The sequence below is a fragment of the Megalops cyprinoides genome, chromosome 15 (genome assembly GCF_013368585.1).
Source record: "Megalops cyprinoides isolate fMegCyp1 chromosome 15, fMegCyp1.pri, whole genome shotgun sequence".
Classification (NCBI taxonomy): Eukaryota; Metazoa; Chordata; class Actinopteri; order Elopiformes; family Megalopidae; genus Megalops; species Megalops cyprinoides.
The window spans coordinates 26,196,013-26,212,948 of NC_050597.1; the positions used below are offsets into that span (position 1 = coordinate 26,196,013).

Below are 16,936 nucleotides of genomic sequence, written 5' to 3' on the forward strand. Positions count from 1 at the left end.
TCTAATTTCCCCACAAGAGAGTCTCATGTTGAGAGGCAACGGCCCTACGAAAATGGCATCACCAAGGAAACAATACGAAAGTGGGAGAGCGCGGGACTCACCGGGCAGGGGGACTGCAGGAAGACTGTGACCTTCTCATCCTCCAGCATGAGCTGCAGGAAGAGCCTTCGGATGAAGCCGGAGATGTTTCCGGAGATCGGCACGTTCCCCCGCTGGGGGGCCGACTGGAAGAGCTCGCACAGCACCTGCGGGGACACACCACCAGGGGGCGCATCAGTGCGGATTCGACGTCCGACAGTGCGGTTACGAGCAAGACCAACTGCACATGCTCACTAGGCTTGTAACTACAGTCCTGGTGCTTATTTTCTGTGCAAATACTCGGGAAGTGGAGTAGGGGGACAGCGCTACAACGTCAATGTGCTTGTTTGTCTCATGTTTTTAATAGCAAACAAGGTGGCCGTGTAAGGACTGGGCATAAGATGTTTGCCTTGATGTCAGCGCTGCTGTCTTTGTGACACGTACGGCATTTCAAACACGGGCGTGCCGTACCTGAGCCATGAGCCGCTGGTTGTTGGGGTGGCAGGAGATGCACTGCAGGAAGAAGGCCACGGTGGCGTTCTCGATGGCCGTCCGCTGCTGCGTGGTGAGCCCGCCGCCCCTGGCGGAGGAGGCCAGCGAGTAGCGGGAGCCCGAGGGCTGCGCCGGGGCGGGCGCGGCGGTGGCGGCGGCGGGCGGCGCGGCGTGGGCGTGGCCCCCGCTGGCGCTGGCGCTGGAGTGGCACAGCAGGAAGAGCAGGGCGGTCCACAGCGGGTTGACCTCGGGCCCGCCCAGCCAGTCCTTCATGGCGTGGCTGTTGCCCACCTCGGTGAGGAAGCGGAGCACGGGCGCCACCAGCTCGGCCGTCAGCGGCACCCTGCTGGCCGCGGGGGGCTGCGGGGGGTGTGCCGGGTGGCGGCGCTGGCGGTCGCACGTGGCGGCAGTGGCGGCGGCCGGGGCCGGGGCCTCGGCAGGCACCGGGAGCTCGGCGCTGGACAGCAGGCCGCAGCAGAAGCTGGCCAGGCTGCGCACCAGCAGCGAGGGCAGCCCCGAGTCCAGCAGCTGCTTGATGGCCTCGGGCGACTGCGAGGCGGCCGCCAGCGTGGCCAGCTGCGACTCGGACAGCGCGACGGGCGCCTGCGCGTGCTTGGAGTCGTCCGTCAGGCCCGCCGCGCTCAGGTCGTGCTGCTTCTTGCCGTCGTCCGTCATGGAGAGCCGGTGCTGGGCCTGGGAGCGGGCGGCGGGCGGCGCGACGATGCCCATCCAGCCCATCAGCAGGGAGAAGTAGCTGGGGTGGATGTGGCACATGGAGCACAGCAGGCTGTCCACCGCCTTCTTCAGCACCATGTTGCAGGGCAGAGACATGGACCAGCCGTACAGCAGCCTGCGGGAGGGACACACCTCTGAGCACCGGGGGAACGGCGCCGCGCTAAAGACGACAAGCCTCTCTGGCTTATCCACCCACTACAGTGGGTCAGCTTTTACATTACATTACATTCAATCGGCAAACATTCCTCTCCACAGCGACTTCCAGCACAGGAGAAGTGCATCGATCCAAGTTACACGTCTTAAAGGTCTTGAAACCGCCTGAATCATAGCAGGTGGCTGCATGTGATTTTTGATTATTGTTTCAACCAGTGAATACCCATGATAACTGATCTCAACAGGCAGGCAGCCAAAGAGCACTGAGATTAACAGCTGGTGAGTGTGCGGGGGGAGTGGAAATTATTATTCACTGAACATGAACATTCATTAAATATTCACACAGGGGGCAGGGACATGGGTGTGTGTGGGTCATCTCCCTTCAAAAAGGACCAGAACAGAAGCTTGACCTCATTCTTCCGCACAGAAAGCACGTCCTTGGGGTATTTTTGTTTTCCTCCACAGTAAATGTGTTTTACTATGGCTTTTACAGTGGATGGGAACTGCTTAGACTCCCAAAAAGAAGCGGTCTGATCTCCAGCCAGATAACTTGTATGATCAGTGGAGCGGCCATCAATCACTGCTCTCTGGATGTGACTGGTTTACAGACACTAAACTCTCACCTTCTTGCTAAAGTAGAGTTGTGTGAGATAACCTGCGTGATTAGAGAAAGGGCTATCAATCACCCTTCACTGGAAATGACTGGTATGGAGTGACTCAGCTCCCACATCCTTGCTCAAGGGCTTCCTATTTCTAGCCAACATAAAGCTATTACAGATCAAAAAGACGGCAAGGGCATTATACAGTAGCAGTACCGGCGTATTAGCTTAACAATACAGTGCTTATGTGCTACAGACTTATTTAAGCAAACTCTTCTCAACATCATATCAGCTTACAACTATTTTTGTTTTGTTCAAAACGGTTCATTCAATATTACAACCTGAGATATGATAGAGTAACTAGTATTACGAGCATGTTTGTACATTGCCTATGTGTCAGAAGTGCAGAAACAAAAGACTACAATACCCGCTACAATTTGCCACTAAAGAACAGGGCAGGCCGTTCTCACCTCGTTACCAAGCGGTCTCTTGTAAAAACAGCACTGCGGACTCCGCTATTGCCGCCGCACTGGCTTTGAAAGAGTGGGGTGTGGCCCTTTCCTATGTACGGCTGGGCGCTGCTCACCGTGAGGGAACTGCTCCCGTCCCTCACCCGGCCACAGCGGATCAGAACATTTACAGCTCACTGGATGAAATACGGCTCGGGTCTCTGGGTTCGGCTTAACGTTTTCGGGAAGTGACCGGATAAATATTCTCTTGCAGTCAGACGGCAAGACTCTGCTGCTCTTTTAGCAACGCAAATTTCACGGCCGTGGCATCCCACCAGCACTTTGATTCCCAGGTATCAAACTTAAGTACTGAGCATTAAGCTGCAAGTAGTAGCCCGCGATTAGGCCGTATAAAAGAGCGTAAAGGGCTGAGGGCGCGGCGCGGGGGGCGACGAGCCGCGGACGGCGCCGTCCCGGAGCACTCACTCGAAGAGCTCGCGGTCGAGCAGCACGGGCAGGTCGTAGTCGACGGGCAGCTCGTAGCTGTGCCACAGGATGGCGGCCACGCAGTGCAGGTGCGAGGGCGAGGGCATGAGCAGGCCGTACTCCCGCGGCGAGCTGCTGGGGCTCACGTAGCCCACGTGGCCGCTGCGCTTCAGCGCCGCCACGCGTGACGAGTCGTGCACCCACTGCAGCAGCGCCTGGATCCTGCGGGGGGCGAGGGGGGGGGGCAGACGTTAGCATCCGAGCGCGACCGCTTACGGTTACCCGCTGGCGTAAAGAATAGATTAAAAGCGCGCGCACTGCACCTGTCTTTTGTTCCAGGGTCCTGGGTCGTCCCCAGCTGATAGAGGATATCGATTGTGGAGTCGGAGGAGAGGCCGTTTAACCTCCCGAAGAGCAGAGGGCTGTTCAAATCTAAACAGGAAAAACAGGGATGAGCTGTGCTTTATCATTTTTAAAATGACTTTATAAACCTACAAATGCACAATACTGCAGACTAATGTTTTGCCACAAAAATATATATTAAGTCTAATTAAATACAAATATATACTAATATATACTAAATGATAAGTTTGATCCATCTACACTTACATGCTATGTTTTTGAAAGAGCCATCAGTTGTCATGTAAACCAAGCTCTTAAAACTTAGATATGTGTGTTAATAACAGGATTAAAAGAGTTTTTCAACGTGAAAATCTTCGAGATTTGACCTGCAATGACATAATACTGCTAATACTGTAACTCATATGAGACATCCGCAGTGACGTCACCTGAATTATAATCTGCGGTGATATAATCTGAGACACAATCTGCAGTGATATAACCGGAGATATATTCTGCAGTGACATGTACTGTGATACTGTGGGGCGCTGGGCGTACTGGCGGGGTCGGTGCCGGAGGCGGCGCAGTTCCTCAGCAGGATGTCGATGAGCTTGAGGCCGATGCGGGTGGACTGCAGGCCGATCTTCACCAGCACGGCCTCGATGTTGGGCGAGTGCATGCCGCAGTAGGGCGACATGAGCAGAGCCGCGCAGGTCTGCAGCAGGTTGGCGGTGGGGGCGGCGGCGCTGGCCATCATGGCCTCCAGGTCGCTCACGTGGGTCAGGCAGTGGTGCAGCAGCCGCAGCCAGCCGATACTGCCGGGCCAACACGCACACACACACACACACGCGCACACACACGCGCACACACGCACACACACACGCGCGCACACACGCGCACACACACACGCGCACACACACACGCGCACACACACACACACACACACACACACGCGCACACACGCACACACACACGCACACACACACGCGCGCACACACACGCGCACACACACGCGCACACACACGCGCACACACACGCGCACACACACGCGCACACACACGCGCACACACACACGCGCACACACGCACACACACGCGCACGCGCACACACACACACACACACACGCACACACACACACACACGCACACACATGCACACACACACAAGGGGGTGTTAGCGGTGACCAACTCCATATCGTGTGCGGGGAAGAGCTGAGACTGCATTCTATTGGCTCAGAGGCCGACCGAATCCTGTGAATAAACACCTCTGAAACCTGCTTGAGCGATTTGCCGCTTGAGGGTATCGGTGATCTACAGAACAATAAACCCTTTATATCTGAGGCCATCAAACGGCAAACTTGATAAAACCCTGCTCTACGAAAAAGGCTTGTTACAGCCAGGTTAGCCTTTAAGCTAAAAGGCTGTCTTTACAAAAGTAACAGCCAAATCCACAAACCCAACATTAATATGTTCACAACACCATAAAAGGCTAAATGGGATTTCAGGTACAGAAGGCTGAGCTGTAGTTGTAGGTAATACTGAGGAAGGGTGCACTGGCTCAACCCCACCCACACGGTCTGTGCAGTGGACATCCTGCACGGTCTCCCAGGCCAGGGGCACTGACCTGGTTTTGGAGACCTGGTCCTCGGAGGGCAGGAAGGGGTTGTTGACGGTGGCGGAGGAGGTGTTGCCGAAGGCGGTGAGGCCTAGCAGCTTGATCTGGGACAGGCCCAGGGTGCTGGCGTCACGCGGCCGGTGCAGCCGCAGGCACACGGCCGACGCCACCTCCGCCTTCACCAGCTGGATCTTAATGTAGGTGAGGCCGCTGGTGATGACGGGCGTGGAGAGGGGCAGCATGTTCACCCCGTCCGCGCTGATCTCCACCGACACCGAGGAGGGACACGCTGCGGGGGGGAGACGTTATTAAATTAGGATTTCAGATGGTTTCCCCGTTAAACGCTGATGCTGAACCTACATGCTGCATGTTGAATACATATAAGGAGTGGTGGTGTGGTGGAGAGGGCAGAGACCCCACCAGAGTTGGGGGTCAATTCCATTTCAACTCAAGACTTGCATTGAAATTCAATGCATTAATTAAAAAACCTTGAAATCATGGAAAGTGATCTGTGATTTTCAATTCATGACATTAATTTCAGTTAATTCCCTGAACTGACTGAACTAAAATGGAACCGATCCTAGCTCTGGACCCTGGACCTCTGGTGGGTTGAGTGAGGTTCAGGTTCAAACTCCACCAATATGTAGCATGCAAAAATGTAAGAGGTTAAAGCCACTTTGCACTGCTGTAAAAGGGTCACCAGTTAAATTAATTACCTCGCAAAAAGCTGTTTATACTTTTAAGATATGCCCATGGACACAATGAGCAGCACATTGCAAGGTCATTTTGAAGTGCTTTCATGAACGGAGTCATTCCAGGTGAAAATTAATGAGTAAAGACAGTCTGTTCGTAGCATGTGGATAAATAACATATGACAAACATGTCAATCAGGGGTGCAGAACATCCAATACAATTTCTAACTAAGTCACAAATATTGAGAGTAAAAAGCGGGAGACTGACGTCAGAGAGACCACTAATGTGCACTGTACCAATTACGGTCAGATTAGCAGTATCAGCTGTAGCAGATACATGACAGGTGAAGGGCAGACGGGTGAGGAGAGGTCAGGTATGGAAGAATCGGGTAAGGAGCGCTCAGGTGAGTGGCGCGGTCAGGAATGAGGGTCGGGAATGAGGAGCGGTCAGGTGAGAGGAGGGGTCGGGAATGAGGAGCGGTCGAGTGAGAGGAACAGCCAGCTGAGAGGAGGGGTCGGGAATGAGGAGCGGTCAGGTGAGAGGAACAGTCAGCTGAGAGGAGGGGTCGGGAATGAGGAGCGGTCGGGTGAGAGGAGGGGTCGGGAATGAGGAGCGGTCAGGTGAGAGGAGGGGTCGGGAATGAGGAGCGGTCGGGTGAGAGGAACAGCCAGCTGAGAGGAGGGGTCGGGAATGAGGAGCGGTCAGGTGAGAGGAGGGGTCGGGAATGAGGAGCGGTCGGGTGAGAGGAACAGCCAGCTGAGAGGAGGGGTCGGGAATGAGGAGCGGTCAGGTGAGAGGAGGGGTCGGGAATGAGGAGCGGTCGGGTGAGAGGAACAGCCAGCTGAGAGGAGGGGTCGGGAATGAGGAGCGGTCAGGTGAGAGGAACAGCCAGCTGAGAGGAGGGGTCGGGAATGTGGAGCGGTCAGGTGAGAGGAGGGGTCGGGAATGAGGAGCGGTCGGGTGACTCACTGGCGAGCGAGGCCAGGTGGGGCTGGATGTGGAGCTCCTTCAGCAGCACGGCCGCCGGCAGGTGGATGGTGAGGTCACACCAGGCCTCCTCGGGCAGGAAGATGTAGGACCAGGCGGCGGAGCGCGCCCGCCGGTGAGGGGGCGTGGCCTGCAGCAGCACCTCCGCCGGCTGCGCCGTGGGGCTGCTGGAGGTGATGGTGCCTGAGGAGGGACAAGAAAGCGAGTTTAGAAGAACAGCGAGCTGCCGACCAGTCAACGGCCATCTGGTTATCTGCACCCGCCACCGGGGCACAAACACAACAAGAAGAATACGCTCAGCTCTGCGTTTGTACAGTTTCCAGCCCCAATAAAGTCAAAAGATGTTATCGGGAGTAAACACTCCACTGCTCAGAAGCTCTCTGAACTTGCGGACCCGGGCAAGAGATTACAGTCGGACATAACATTTACAAACATCTCACAAACCGCTGATGGCTCCCCTCGATAACCCAGGGCCAAAACAAATATACCCATCTGTGAATTCAAAAGCAACGCAGTCAAAAAGCTGACCTTCAAAGTTAACTTTTCATGACTTTTCCCCCATTTCAAGCAACAAAGTAACTGGTTTGTTCTTTTGCAATCAATCAATTTTGTTCTAAAAATTCTGAAATCTGATAACTTGGTGACCGCTTTAACATCTCAGCACCCCCCCCCTCCCATTTGGGGAGCGTGTATTGGAGAACGGGGCGCTCCCTCTCTCGTACCGAGCGGGGCGAAGTTATGCAGCCCCTCTGCGTTGTCGGGCTCGGAGGCCAGCACCCGGGCCTTCAGGCTGCCGTCGGCCGCCTTCCCGGGGCTGGAGTCCAGGAACTTCATGATGGTGGACACCATGCTGCGCGCCGTGTTCACGATGGCCCGTGTGCTCGTCACCATGTTGTTGCAGATCAGCTGCACCCCGCCTGAAGGGGGGGAAACGCCGGCACGCAGGAACACAGAGACACAGGCAGAAACGGAAAGCGGTTAGACACATTACCACAAGCGAGATACAGTCCTGCTTCTTTGGTTGCAAGCTTAAGAGCTGCATCTGACCTGGCGCGTGGTAAAGCGGCGAGATAAGGCAGTAACGTCTTCCTCTCTGAGGAAGTACATCCGTGATATTATTTAACCCTGGCAAAACTACAGCTCCGGACGACCAGAACAGTGAGCCTCTATGAAATGACTGTCGTCAAAAAGGCCCAAAAGTGATTACGAGCACATGCCCAGTAACTGCCATCAGGTTGCGTTCAGAACAGGCTGAGCTGGGAGAGTGCTGACAGGCGGAGGAGGACTCACCCATGTCGTGGAAGGCCTTCAGGGCCTCGCTGGTGTCCAGAACTCTGAGGATGAACCACAGCAGAGGCTCCGACAGCTGACAGGTGGACAAGGAGCCCTGAGGAGGGGAGGGACAGAGAGCTGAGCGCCGTCCAGTGGCAAACTCCAGTGGTGAGCTCCTCTCCCTGCGATTGGCCAATTCACTCCACTTCCTGTGTGTAACTAGCATGCCCATTTTACAGCTCTGCTGAAGAGCTTCTGGGGTCAGACCGTGACGCCGAGGAGCGGTGTGAAACATTTATGCAGAAACCTTACACCACTCTCCACTGCACTTCATGCACATTCAGGCAAGTTAATGCGCGTTTATTAAAAGGCTGACTTGTTTCAATGCTAGGATCTCGCATTCCTTTTTCAGCCATTTAACATTTGATACTGATGCATAATGAATTAAAACACAGTACTTAAGCTAACCTCTTGAATTGCCAAATTGCCTTTTAGAATTCACTCATGGAAATACGCCACTTTCAGCTGTACACGGTTCAGCTTGTGTCACCATTTGGAATACAGAATAACAGAAGGAAAAGTATATATACTATAAATCTTATCGGGAGAAAAAAAAAACGTTCTGAAGACTAACTGGGACAAAAACTGTGATATTATCTCTCTACTCACACACATGAAAGCACATGTGCGCACCCAGCCATACCAGTACATAAGCTTCACTCTAAATTGGCACAGAACCCAGAAACATACACGTCAGTTAAACGCTGCGGTTTTTTTTCTCTTTTTAAATACAGGCCCACATCACAGCTCCAGCTCTGCTTCACTTCAATGTTACCACTCTTTGTTCCTGTGTAAGGAGCCGCATACACTGCGGGAAGCTCAGCTGGCGCCACCTTAACGTCGTAACCCCCTCAGTAACCGCGCTCCCGTACCCCCCCCCCCCTCCCCCCGCCCTGTGCTGTAAGCAAAGGGGCTGCTGGGAGCCGCGAGTGAAGCGCTCACCTGCCGGCCCATGTAGCCGCAGGCCATGTAGGTGAGGATGGGCTGCAGCATGACCTGCACGGACGTGGCCTTCTTGCTCAGCGTGGTCAGGATGGTGAACAGGCCGTCGCCCACCGAAATGGCGTCCAGCCCGCCGTGGAAATTCTCATGCTTGGTGAGGTGGAGGCCGCTGGCTCCTGGAACGGTACGATCTACCTTCAGCTGTTTGGTACGTGCTCCTATCCACAGGGACTCGCAGAGCAAAGGCATGCCAAAGAACTACACTGAACACAGACTAAGAGCTCCAACAATGAAAAAGTTGAACAATCACAGACAAAGTGACGCAATACCCCAAAGGCAGCTAGATTCAGTTGTTTTTACGAGGTACAGGGGCCTAGATGCAAAACACCGGGGGCGTGCAGAGGCAAGCCACTCATACAATTTTCTCCAGCGTCCTTTTGATGTAAGATATAAGACCACCTACACAGTGTTCGTTCCATTCCCTTACTGACTACCGACTTCGCTGAAAACGGAACTGAATTGTGACAAGATGAAAGCTCTATCACATCCTGCTGGGTGTTCCAAAACACCCATATGTGCTTAACGAGTCTTACAGAAACCCTCATTTGCAGATTGCTCAAATGACTCCTTCCATGATCTGTACACTCAGCAATACAGCCCTGCCTTAGCTAAAAGAGTCATGCACTTTATTGATCCAAATTGGGGAATTTCGTCCTCTGCATTTAACCAATTCTATACACAGTGAGCACACACACACACACACACACACACACACACACACACACACTAGGAGCACACACACACTAGAAGCAGTGAGCACACACATACACTAGGAGCTAGGAGCAGTGGGCCAACTCCAGTTCTTTTGTAGTCAGGGGCACTGACAGGAATATTAACCCTAATATACATGTCTTTGATGGTGGGAGGAAACCGGAACACCCAGCAGAAACCCACACAAACTGGAAGAGAACACGCAAACTCCACACAGAAGGGACCTGGGACGGCCGGGATTCGAACCCAGGACCTTCTTGCTGTGAGGCAACAGTGCTAACCACTGAGCCACCGTGCTGCCCGTGCTGCCCAGCAGCTGGCCTCACCTATGATCATGGCCATGGCACTGCTGTTGCACTGGCCCAGTGCCGACAGGATCTGGCTCATGATCTGCTGATTGGCCAGCACCAGGTCGGCCACGCCCGCGGCGGGGCCCTGGTGGGGGGCGGAGCCGCCGTTGGAGCCCTCCTTGCTGCCGCAGACCTTCTCCTCGTCCGAGACGCTGTCGGAGGCGCTGCTGCCGGCGGCCGGCAGGCGGCCGCTGAACTCCCGGTCTCCCGAGAGCGGCAGCTGCACCAGCGCGTTGACCAGCTTCAGCAGGTCGAACATCAGCTGGTCGCGCGTCATCTCGCCGAAGACGGCCTTGGCGTCGCCGGGCCGGATGATGTTGGCGAAGAGGCCGCCGAAGCAGGCGCGGGCGCCCACCGAGCTGTCCGAGCCGCTGCGCGACACCACCTTGTCCGAGCAGGTGATGTAGTGGTGCACCAGGAAGGTGACGGACTCGATGACGGCCAGGATGGTGCTCACCGACACCACCTCGAAGTTCTGCTCCAGCGTGAACTCCAGCAGCTTCACCTGCGCGTCCAGAGGGCCCTGCCCCGACTGGAAGGGCCCCCTACAGGACAGAGAGGGAACAACAGGACAATAACAATTATGAGGGGGGAAAAATAAAAACAACTTTCATCTTACCTTAACTGACAAAACCAAACAAGATGGACGGAGGGGGGTTTAAGAATATGGTCAACGGTTTCCAAACGTATGCACATTTCATACACATTTCAACAGGCATTCGAAACAGAAATGAATCGATCTAATCGATCTATCAATATGACACTGAGAAGATGAACACACACAAGAGAAGAAGGTGATGACTTATGAGTAACGAAAAAATACTCTGTATGCGCGGTGCACAGATTCACGCACCTTTCAGTAGACAGTATGTGCATGAGTTTGAGCAGGAATTCGCTGAACATCTGCGGGCAGGTTGAGGAAAGGTGCACTTGGAGTCTGGTCAGAAACTCTTGCATAGCTTGTGTTGCGGTGGGCCCAACCTGTGGTGACGAGAGATTCCTACATTACAGTACACTCACTTCCAAAGGAATTTCCACCAAATAACCATTCACCACAGTTACTGCCTATTGTAACATGCAACATATTAAAAATACTAAATGTAATCTGTCAAAGGACAATAGCAAACGAAGAGTAAAACTAAATATAAACAAAATTTGGCCTTCAACTCCAAAAGAAAGAGGGCTGTGGTAAGATGTGCTCAGTTTTGATCTGAGTGTGTGTGTGTATGTGTGTGTGTGTGTGTGTGTGTGTGTGTGTGTGTGTGTGAAATTTGTCTGGACCTGCCTCAGTTCCGTTTTCTTAACAAGAGTGAAGTGAGTGTGCATGATTCGGTTCTGGTCTGATCTGACATGACAGTGAATAAGCCGAATTTACCTAGTCCTGGCATAATAATAACAGACGTGCTTGTGGACCTGGCCCAGTTCTGGTCCAAACATGACAAAGAGGTACATGTAGAGCTGGCTGGGTTCTGGTCCAATAGTGGCAGGGGTGTGTGCGGACTTGGCTGGTTTCTGGTCCAGTACTGACAGAGAGGCGTGTGTGAACCTCAGTGAAGACAGAGACAGAGGTGTGTGGACCTGAGAGCTGTGCTGGCTGGTGCCGTGCGGGTTGCTCCCGGACAGGAAGCGCACGAGGACGTGGACGAGCGCGGGGTCCGAAACCATCTGCTGGGCCGTGCTCTCGTGGGCCCCCATTGCATTGCTAGAGGCGGCTGGGGGAAAAAAAAAAGGCAACACACACAATGCACTAAACAGCACGCACAGCAAAACAGCACTGATCATTCAACACACCCCCGCGGGCTGGCTCCTCAGAGCCAGAAATCTGATTAACGGGCAAACGGAACATGAACCGCATCGAGGCGGGTTTTATGGCGCGAAAGGACGGACTGTGACTTCACGGTGGGGTTCGCAAAAGGATCGCTCGCTTAGGAGAGGGTGTAGGGTCCTGCCGCGTGGGGGCACGAGGGACCGCGGAGGCGAGGGCCACTCACGGCTGAGCTGCATGTTGGTCATGAGGGTGAGGCTGTGCAGCACCAGGCACCAGGTCCGCAGCGAGGTGTTGGGGTACCAGGCCAGCACCGTCAGGAAGCTGCTGATGGAGGCTGGGGAGAGACGCGGGGAGAGGCAATGGGACACATTTTAATCACAGCGAACAACACGGGACAGGTCTTTCAGATCGCACACGGACAGCTAGCACGCACGCTTCCAGCGCTGCAAAATATCCCAGACAATCGAACGGACAACGTGAGGCGACTCGTAATGATCACGCAGCTCACACAGAACAGCTGTTTCAGTGTGGAGAAAAAGAGTTCATTATATCTCTGTGATCAGGGGACCAAAACCTTGACAAGTGCTTTACACAGAGCATTAAGCTCAGCTGATAACACAAGAGAGACTTTCACAGGAAGAAGTGTCTGTTCCACACGTAACTCACGACAATTTATCTGGATTTTCAAAGTAGCTGCCGGGTTACGGTTATCAGGTATGGGGCCACGTGCCTCCACAAAAACACAAAAAAGGCCACTAATTCAGGGTTGAGCTGTCTTACTGGTCCCATGCGTTCTAATGGTCTTGCTGTCAGAAAGCCATCACAGGATTCGGTTTTGGTCTTGAATGCGGCCTGTACTCAGTGGCAAACGCTCACACAGCACTTCAGCAACGGGTTAAGGCACAGACTCGGACAGGCGCGGCAGGAGCGGCGAGCCTGACCTTGGTTGAGCGGGATGGTGGGCACTCGGCTGGCGTTGAATAAGAAGACGTCGGAGCCGCTCTCCTCGCCGCCCGCAGAGCAGGAGTTGAGGCTCAGAGTCAGCCACAGCTGCAGCAGAGACTCCAGCTGGGGAAGCAACACACGAGGGGGATATTAACTAACCGCGGAGTGATTCAGACACGTTCAAATACAGAGTCACTGCTACCAAAGCATGGCCAACATTCGCCTCAGGTTCAGTCTCTGTCATAGAAGAACACTTCTATTGGTGAGCATGCTATCCTAGCCTCACCAGTGACTGTGATCTTTATGAGGGCCATCGCCCATAGTAAGCGCGTGGGGGGGGTTACCTGTACTAGAGCTAGAACATACTGACAGCTGGGGTGTTTACCTGTACTTTGCACATACACTGTAGTAAGAGCTACGGGGTTTACCTGTACGTGGTGCACTTGCAGCATGGAGAACAGCTTGTTGAAGCAGGCACTCAGCATGGGGATGGAGGAGGACTGCACCATCAAACTGCTGCCCTGGGGGGAGCCGTGGAGCCCCCGCAGCAGAGAGTCGTCCGTCCCGTTGGCAGACTGAGACACTGCGTTGGAGGAATAAGGGCCTCGTTGGAGCAGTGTGAAATTTTAAGAGTTGTGACGACCTGCAAATTTTGGTATGTGTGTGTGTGCGTGCGCGTATGTGTATGTGTATGCATGTGCACATGCAGGGGTGTGTGCGTGCATGTGTGCGTGTGTGTGTGAGTGTGTGTGCATGCGTGTTTGTGCCTGTGCGCAGGAGTGCAACTGAATGTGTGAATGACAGAGTGTGTGATTACCATCATGTAGGGATATGCACGTGTGTGCATACTATGTGTGTGCATGCTTTTTTTGTAGGTATGTGAGTGCAGGCACCTGTGGGTGAGGTGGAGGTCAGCGCCTGCAGGATGGAGTCGGCCTCCAGCGTGGCCATCATCTTGAGCATGAGCTCCGCCTGCTGCTCCAGTCCCACCTCCAGACGGGCGTCCAGCGCTGAGGGAGGGGAGGGGCAGGAGAGGACAGAGTCAGAGTGGAGGTCAACTGAATGTGTAATAACACACACTGGATGGGCTCCTTTTACATGTAAAGCATAGGAAACGGAGGCTCTGCTGGGTTTGATAGCTGGGGGTTTAAAAGGTTCTGCTGTTTCTCAGAACAAGGTGCTGCCCCCAAGAAAACACGGACAGATTTATTCACTCCTAACTGAATTGTATTAGCGAATGCTAGCTGGACCTAATGCTGGTAAATATTACACTAGCTTAGCAGATGCTCTTACACAAGTCTTACAGGGTGACTCGCATATCTTATCATTTTTACATGATCATTCATTTGTAAAGCTGGACATCAACCTGAGGCAATTCAGGTTCAGTACCTTGCTCAAGAGCACAACAGCAGTGCCTCACCAGGGAACCAAACCGCTACCCTCTTTGGGTTTACGAGCCATGTTCGTCACACACTGCTGTTTAAGAGGAATTAGCTCTGTGGCGTCACACGAGACAGGCGACTCACCTTGTGACACGGAGACGGACAGACTTTGGGATCCAGGCTTCTCAGTGGTGGCCGGCGGCTTCGACACGGGGATGCCCACACCCCCAATGTAGGGATTGTAACTATAGGTGCCGTAGTCAGCGCCCCAGTAGTCGTACCAGGTGCTGCTTATAGGCTTCAGGGGGAAACAAAGGGAGAGAGCCCTTCAGACACCACTCTCCAGCCAGCAGTTCCCTAAGACGCATGCATACGAACAGAAACTGTGCTGTCCTACACACCAGAGGACGGGCTTTGTAACGTCACAGCAGCCTTACAAAATAATGCCTTGCTGCTCTCATATACTTGTGTAATACAGAAAGGTTTTGACTCATTTCAGATAGCTCACAAGGACATTCTAAAGAAAACCAGTCCTCAAAATTAAACCGGGTCCTACAGGACTGAACATAGTATACAGAGGAGTATACAGCACTCTTGGAACATGATGGCATAATTTCTGCACAGAACAATTCTAAAAATCTACCCAAAATAACGAAAACGACCTAGTCAGTCACACAGTTCAACATCTGCACACACGTAAAAGCAATCGACAAACAGAATACTGGCGTACAAACCACGCATACTTTACCTTAAAGACTTTGGCGGCGAGGGGATCTTTTTCCAAATCAATATCTAAAGGATCAATATCAACATCCATGAGGTCTTGTAGCAAGTCAAAGTCTATGTCTTTATCTTTTTCCAAAGATGATAGAGGTGGTGCACCTTTGGGTAACGAAAACAGCTTTAATATTGCCAAGCAAGCACACTAAAGCAGCATACTCACAGAAGCCTTTTAGGAAGTTACTAGGCAATTTTAAGGCCGAGCAGTGTTTCTACTGATAGCTGAAGGAGAGGCTTATCTATAAATTGTTTGCCTCTTCTAGTTGCTGAGGTTGAGTTTTTAGCAACTTGGGAAAACACTTCAACGAAAATTACCAACCACAATTAAGTGCATGAAAGTTACAATTAACAGTGCTTAAATGAAGAGATGAATACGTATTGTTTATGTACTAAATTACATGTATCAAATAACACCCCCCACCCCCCACCCCAAAACAACTCCATACAACATGAAACAGGTACGTATTGAGCTAGTTGAGAAATCTCCCTGGGACAAACAGTAACAGACTCGGGGAAAAAAAAACACACACGCAAAAGTAAATACTGATATAAGATGTTAGATTATAGATTATTATATCAAATCCCTGCAGGATGTTCGCAGAGGAGCATGCAGTCAAGACAGGGGAGATAAGGTTAGCTGACACACAGGAGATTTGTTTGACGAGAGAGAGAGAGAGAGAGAGAGAGAGAGAGAGAGAGAGAGAGAGTGATAGAGAGAGGGAGGGAGAGAGAGGGGGAGAGAGAGAGAGAGAGAGAGAGAGAGAGAGAGAGAGAGAGGGGGAGTCCGTGTGAGGTGCGGATTCGGTAAGGCCTACCCACGCACTCTGAAAAACAGAGGAGGTCCCGGGAGTACCTGAGATGATATCAGGGGCCAGCGCCTCGTCCATGGTCTCCACCAGGGGGATGGGGGCGGGCTGCGGGAGGGAGTCGTCCGAGTCCACAGCCGACGCCCCCGCCTCCTCCCCCACAGCACCCTCCTCCATCCCCTCCAGCGACACGGGGGACAGCAGTTCGCCTAGGAGGAGACCGCAGGTTAGTGCCAGGGCCCCCGAAACGGGCACGGTTCAGCTAAAATCCCTCACAAGCTCCGCGCCAGCTACACTTATGCCAGAGGCGTTTCCCTGGCAAACCGACCCGGGCTGACCCCATGTTGCCCAGCCCCTGGTAAGACATTCTGTCGGCCCAGAGGCCATGCAAATCAGGTGGAAGAAAGTGTCACCATGCTCACTCTGCTGTTTGCTAGTTTAAGCTAGAAACTTAACATTTACTTAACATTTGCTGAACCTACAACGTCACTGCAATTTATCCGCAACACATCGACATCACGTAAGTCGTAAGGCTATGGAAGTTTGGATGGGGGGGGGGGGGGGGGGGCACTCTCACCCTTTAAAGACCAAACCGCAAATGTGCAAGGGTGCCAGACACTTACATAATGAATATCACCCTTAGAAAACAAACCATCTGATATTGCAGCCTGACAGTGCAGCCTGTAACAGTGAAATAACCCACTGCGTGATTGAATGGGACAGGTAGACGGGGTCGCTTGGTCCCAGCTGGGCGGAAGGGGATTCACGCCGAAACACAGATGGCCCGCACTGTACCTGCCAGGATGTCCTGCACCATGCAGGTGAGGGAGTACTGGGCCCAGGCCCCGCCCCAGGAGATGTCCCCCCTGTTGAAGTCGGTCCCCACCAGCAGCAGCAGCAGCCTCTCCAGCTGCAGCTCGCTCACCACCTCGCACAGGTGGATTGTGGGTCTGGTGGCGTTGGCGATCCTGGCCAGAACCTATGGGGCAACAGAAGCAGAAGGAAACGGTCACACATTCACTGTGACTGGTGACATAAGGGCATTTATACAGAAGAGGCGGCAAAACTGGAGAAAATTAGGCCTCGGGAGACAATAACGGTAATATTTGCTCTCTGTATGAGTGTCTTGGTCCTGGCCTTCTCTCATCTCCCCTCAGCTGTAGGTAAATCGTTCTCTGAAGACAGGGTTATTTGATTTCAACCCAATCGCAATGAATGTACTGCCACCGCCAGCC

General features: G+C 53.2%; 1 protein-coding gene across 1 annotated transcript in view; it reads right to left on the reverse strand.

Moving 5' to 3' along the window:
• birc6 (baculoviral IAP repeat containing 6) overlaps positions 1-16,936 on the reverse strand; it is a 129,908-nt gene that overhangs the window by 66,911 nt on the left and 46,061 nt on the right. Inside the window, exons 36-56 of the mRNA XM_036546560.1 lie at positions 16,497-16,680; positions 15,749-15,910; positions 14,864-14,997; positions 14,260-14,413; positions 13,627-13,743; positions 13,162-13,316; positions 12,730-12,856; positions 12,012-12,122; positions 11,599-11,732; positions 10,874-11,001; positions 9,997-10,565; positions 8,900-9,075; positions 7,916-8,012; positions 7,348-7,542; positions 6,608-6,808; positions 4,955-5,234; positions 3,890-4,146; positions 3,316-3,424; positions 2,993-3,214; positions 550-1,420; positions 102-245 (exon numbers count right to left, since the gene is read on the reverse strand). Coding sequence (XP_036402453.1) covers positions 102-245; positions 550-1,420; positions 2,993-3,214; positions 3,316-3,424; positions 3,890-4,146; positions 4,955-5,234; positions 6,608-6,808; positions 7,348-7,542; positions 7,916-8,012; positions 8,900-9,075; positions 9,997-10,565; positions 10,874-11,001; positions 11,599-11,732; positions 12,012-12,122; positions 12,730-12,856; positions 13,162-13,316; positions 13,627-13,743; positions 14,260-14,413; positions 14,864-14,997; positions 15,749-15,910; positions 16,497-16,680 — 4,527 coding nt within the window. The remainder of the gene's footprint in view (positions 1-101; positions 246-549; positions 1,421-2,992; positions 3,215-3,315; positions 3,425-3,889; positions 4,147-4,954; positions 5,235-6,607; positions 6,809-7,347; positions 7,543-7,915; positions 8,013-8,899; positions 9,076-9,996; positions 10,566-10,873; positions 11,002-11,598; positions 11,733-12,011; positions 12,123-12,729; positions 12,857-13,161; positions 13,317-13,626; positions 13,744-14,259; positions 14,414-14,863; positions 14,998-15,748; positions 15,911-16,496; positions 16,681-16,936) is intronic.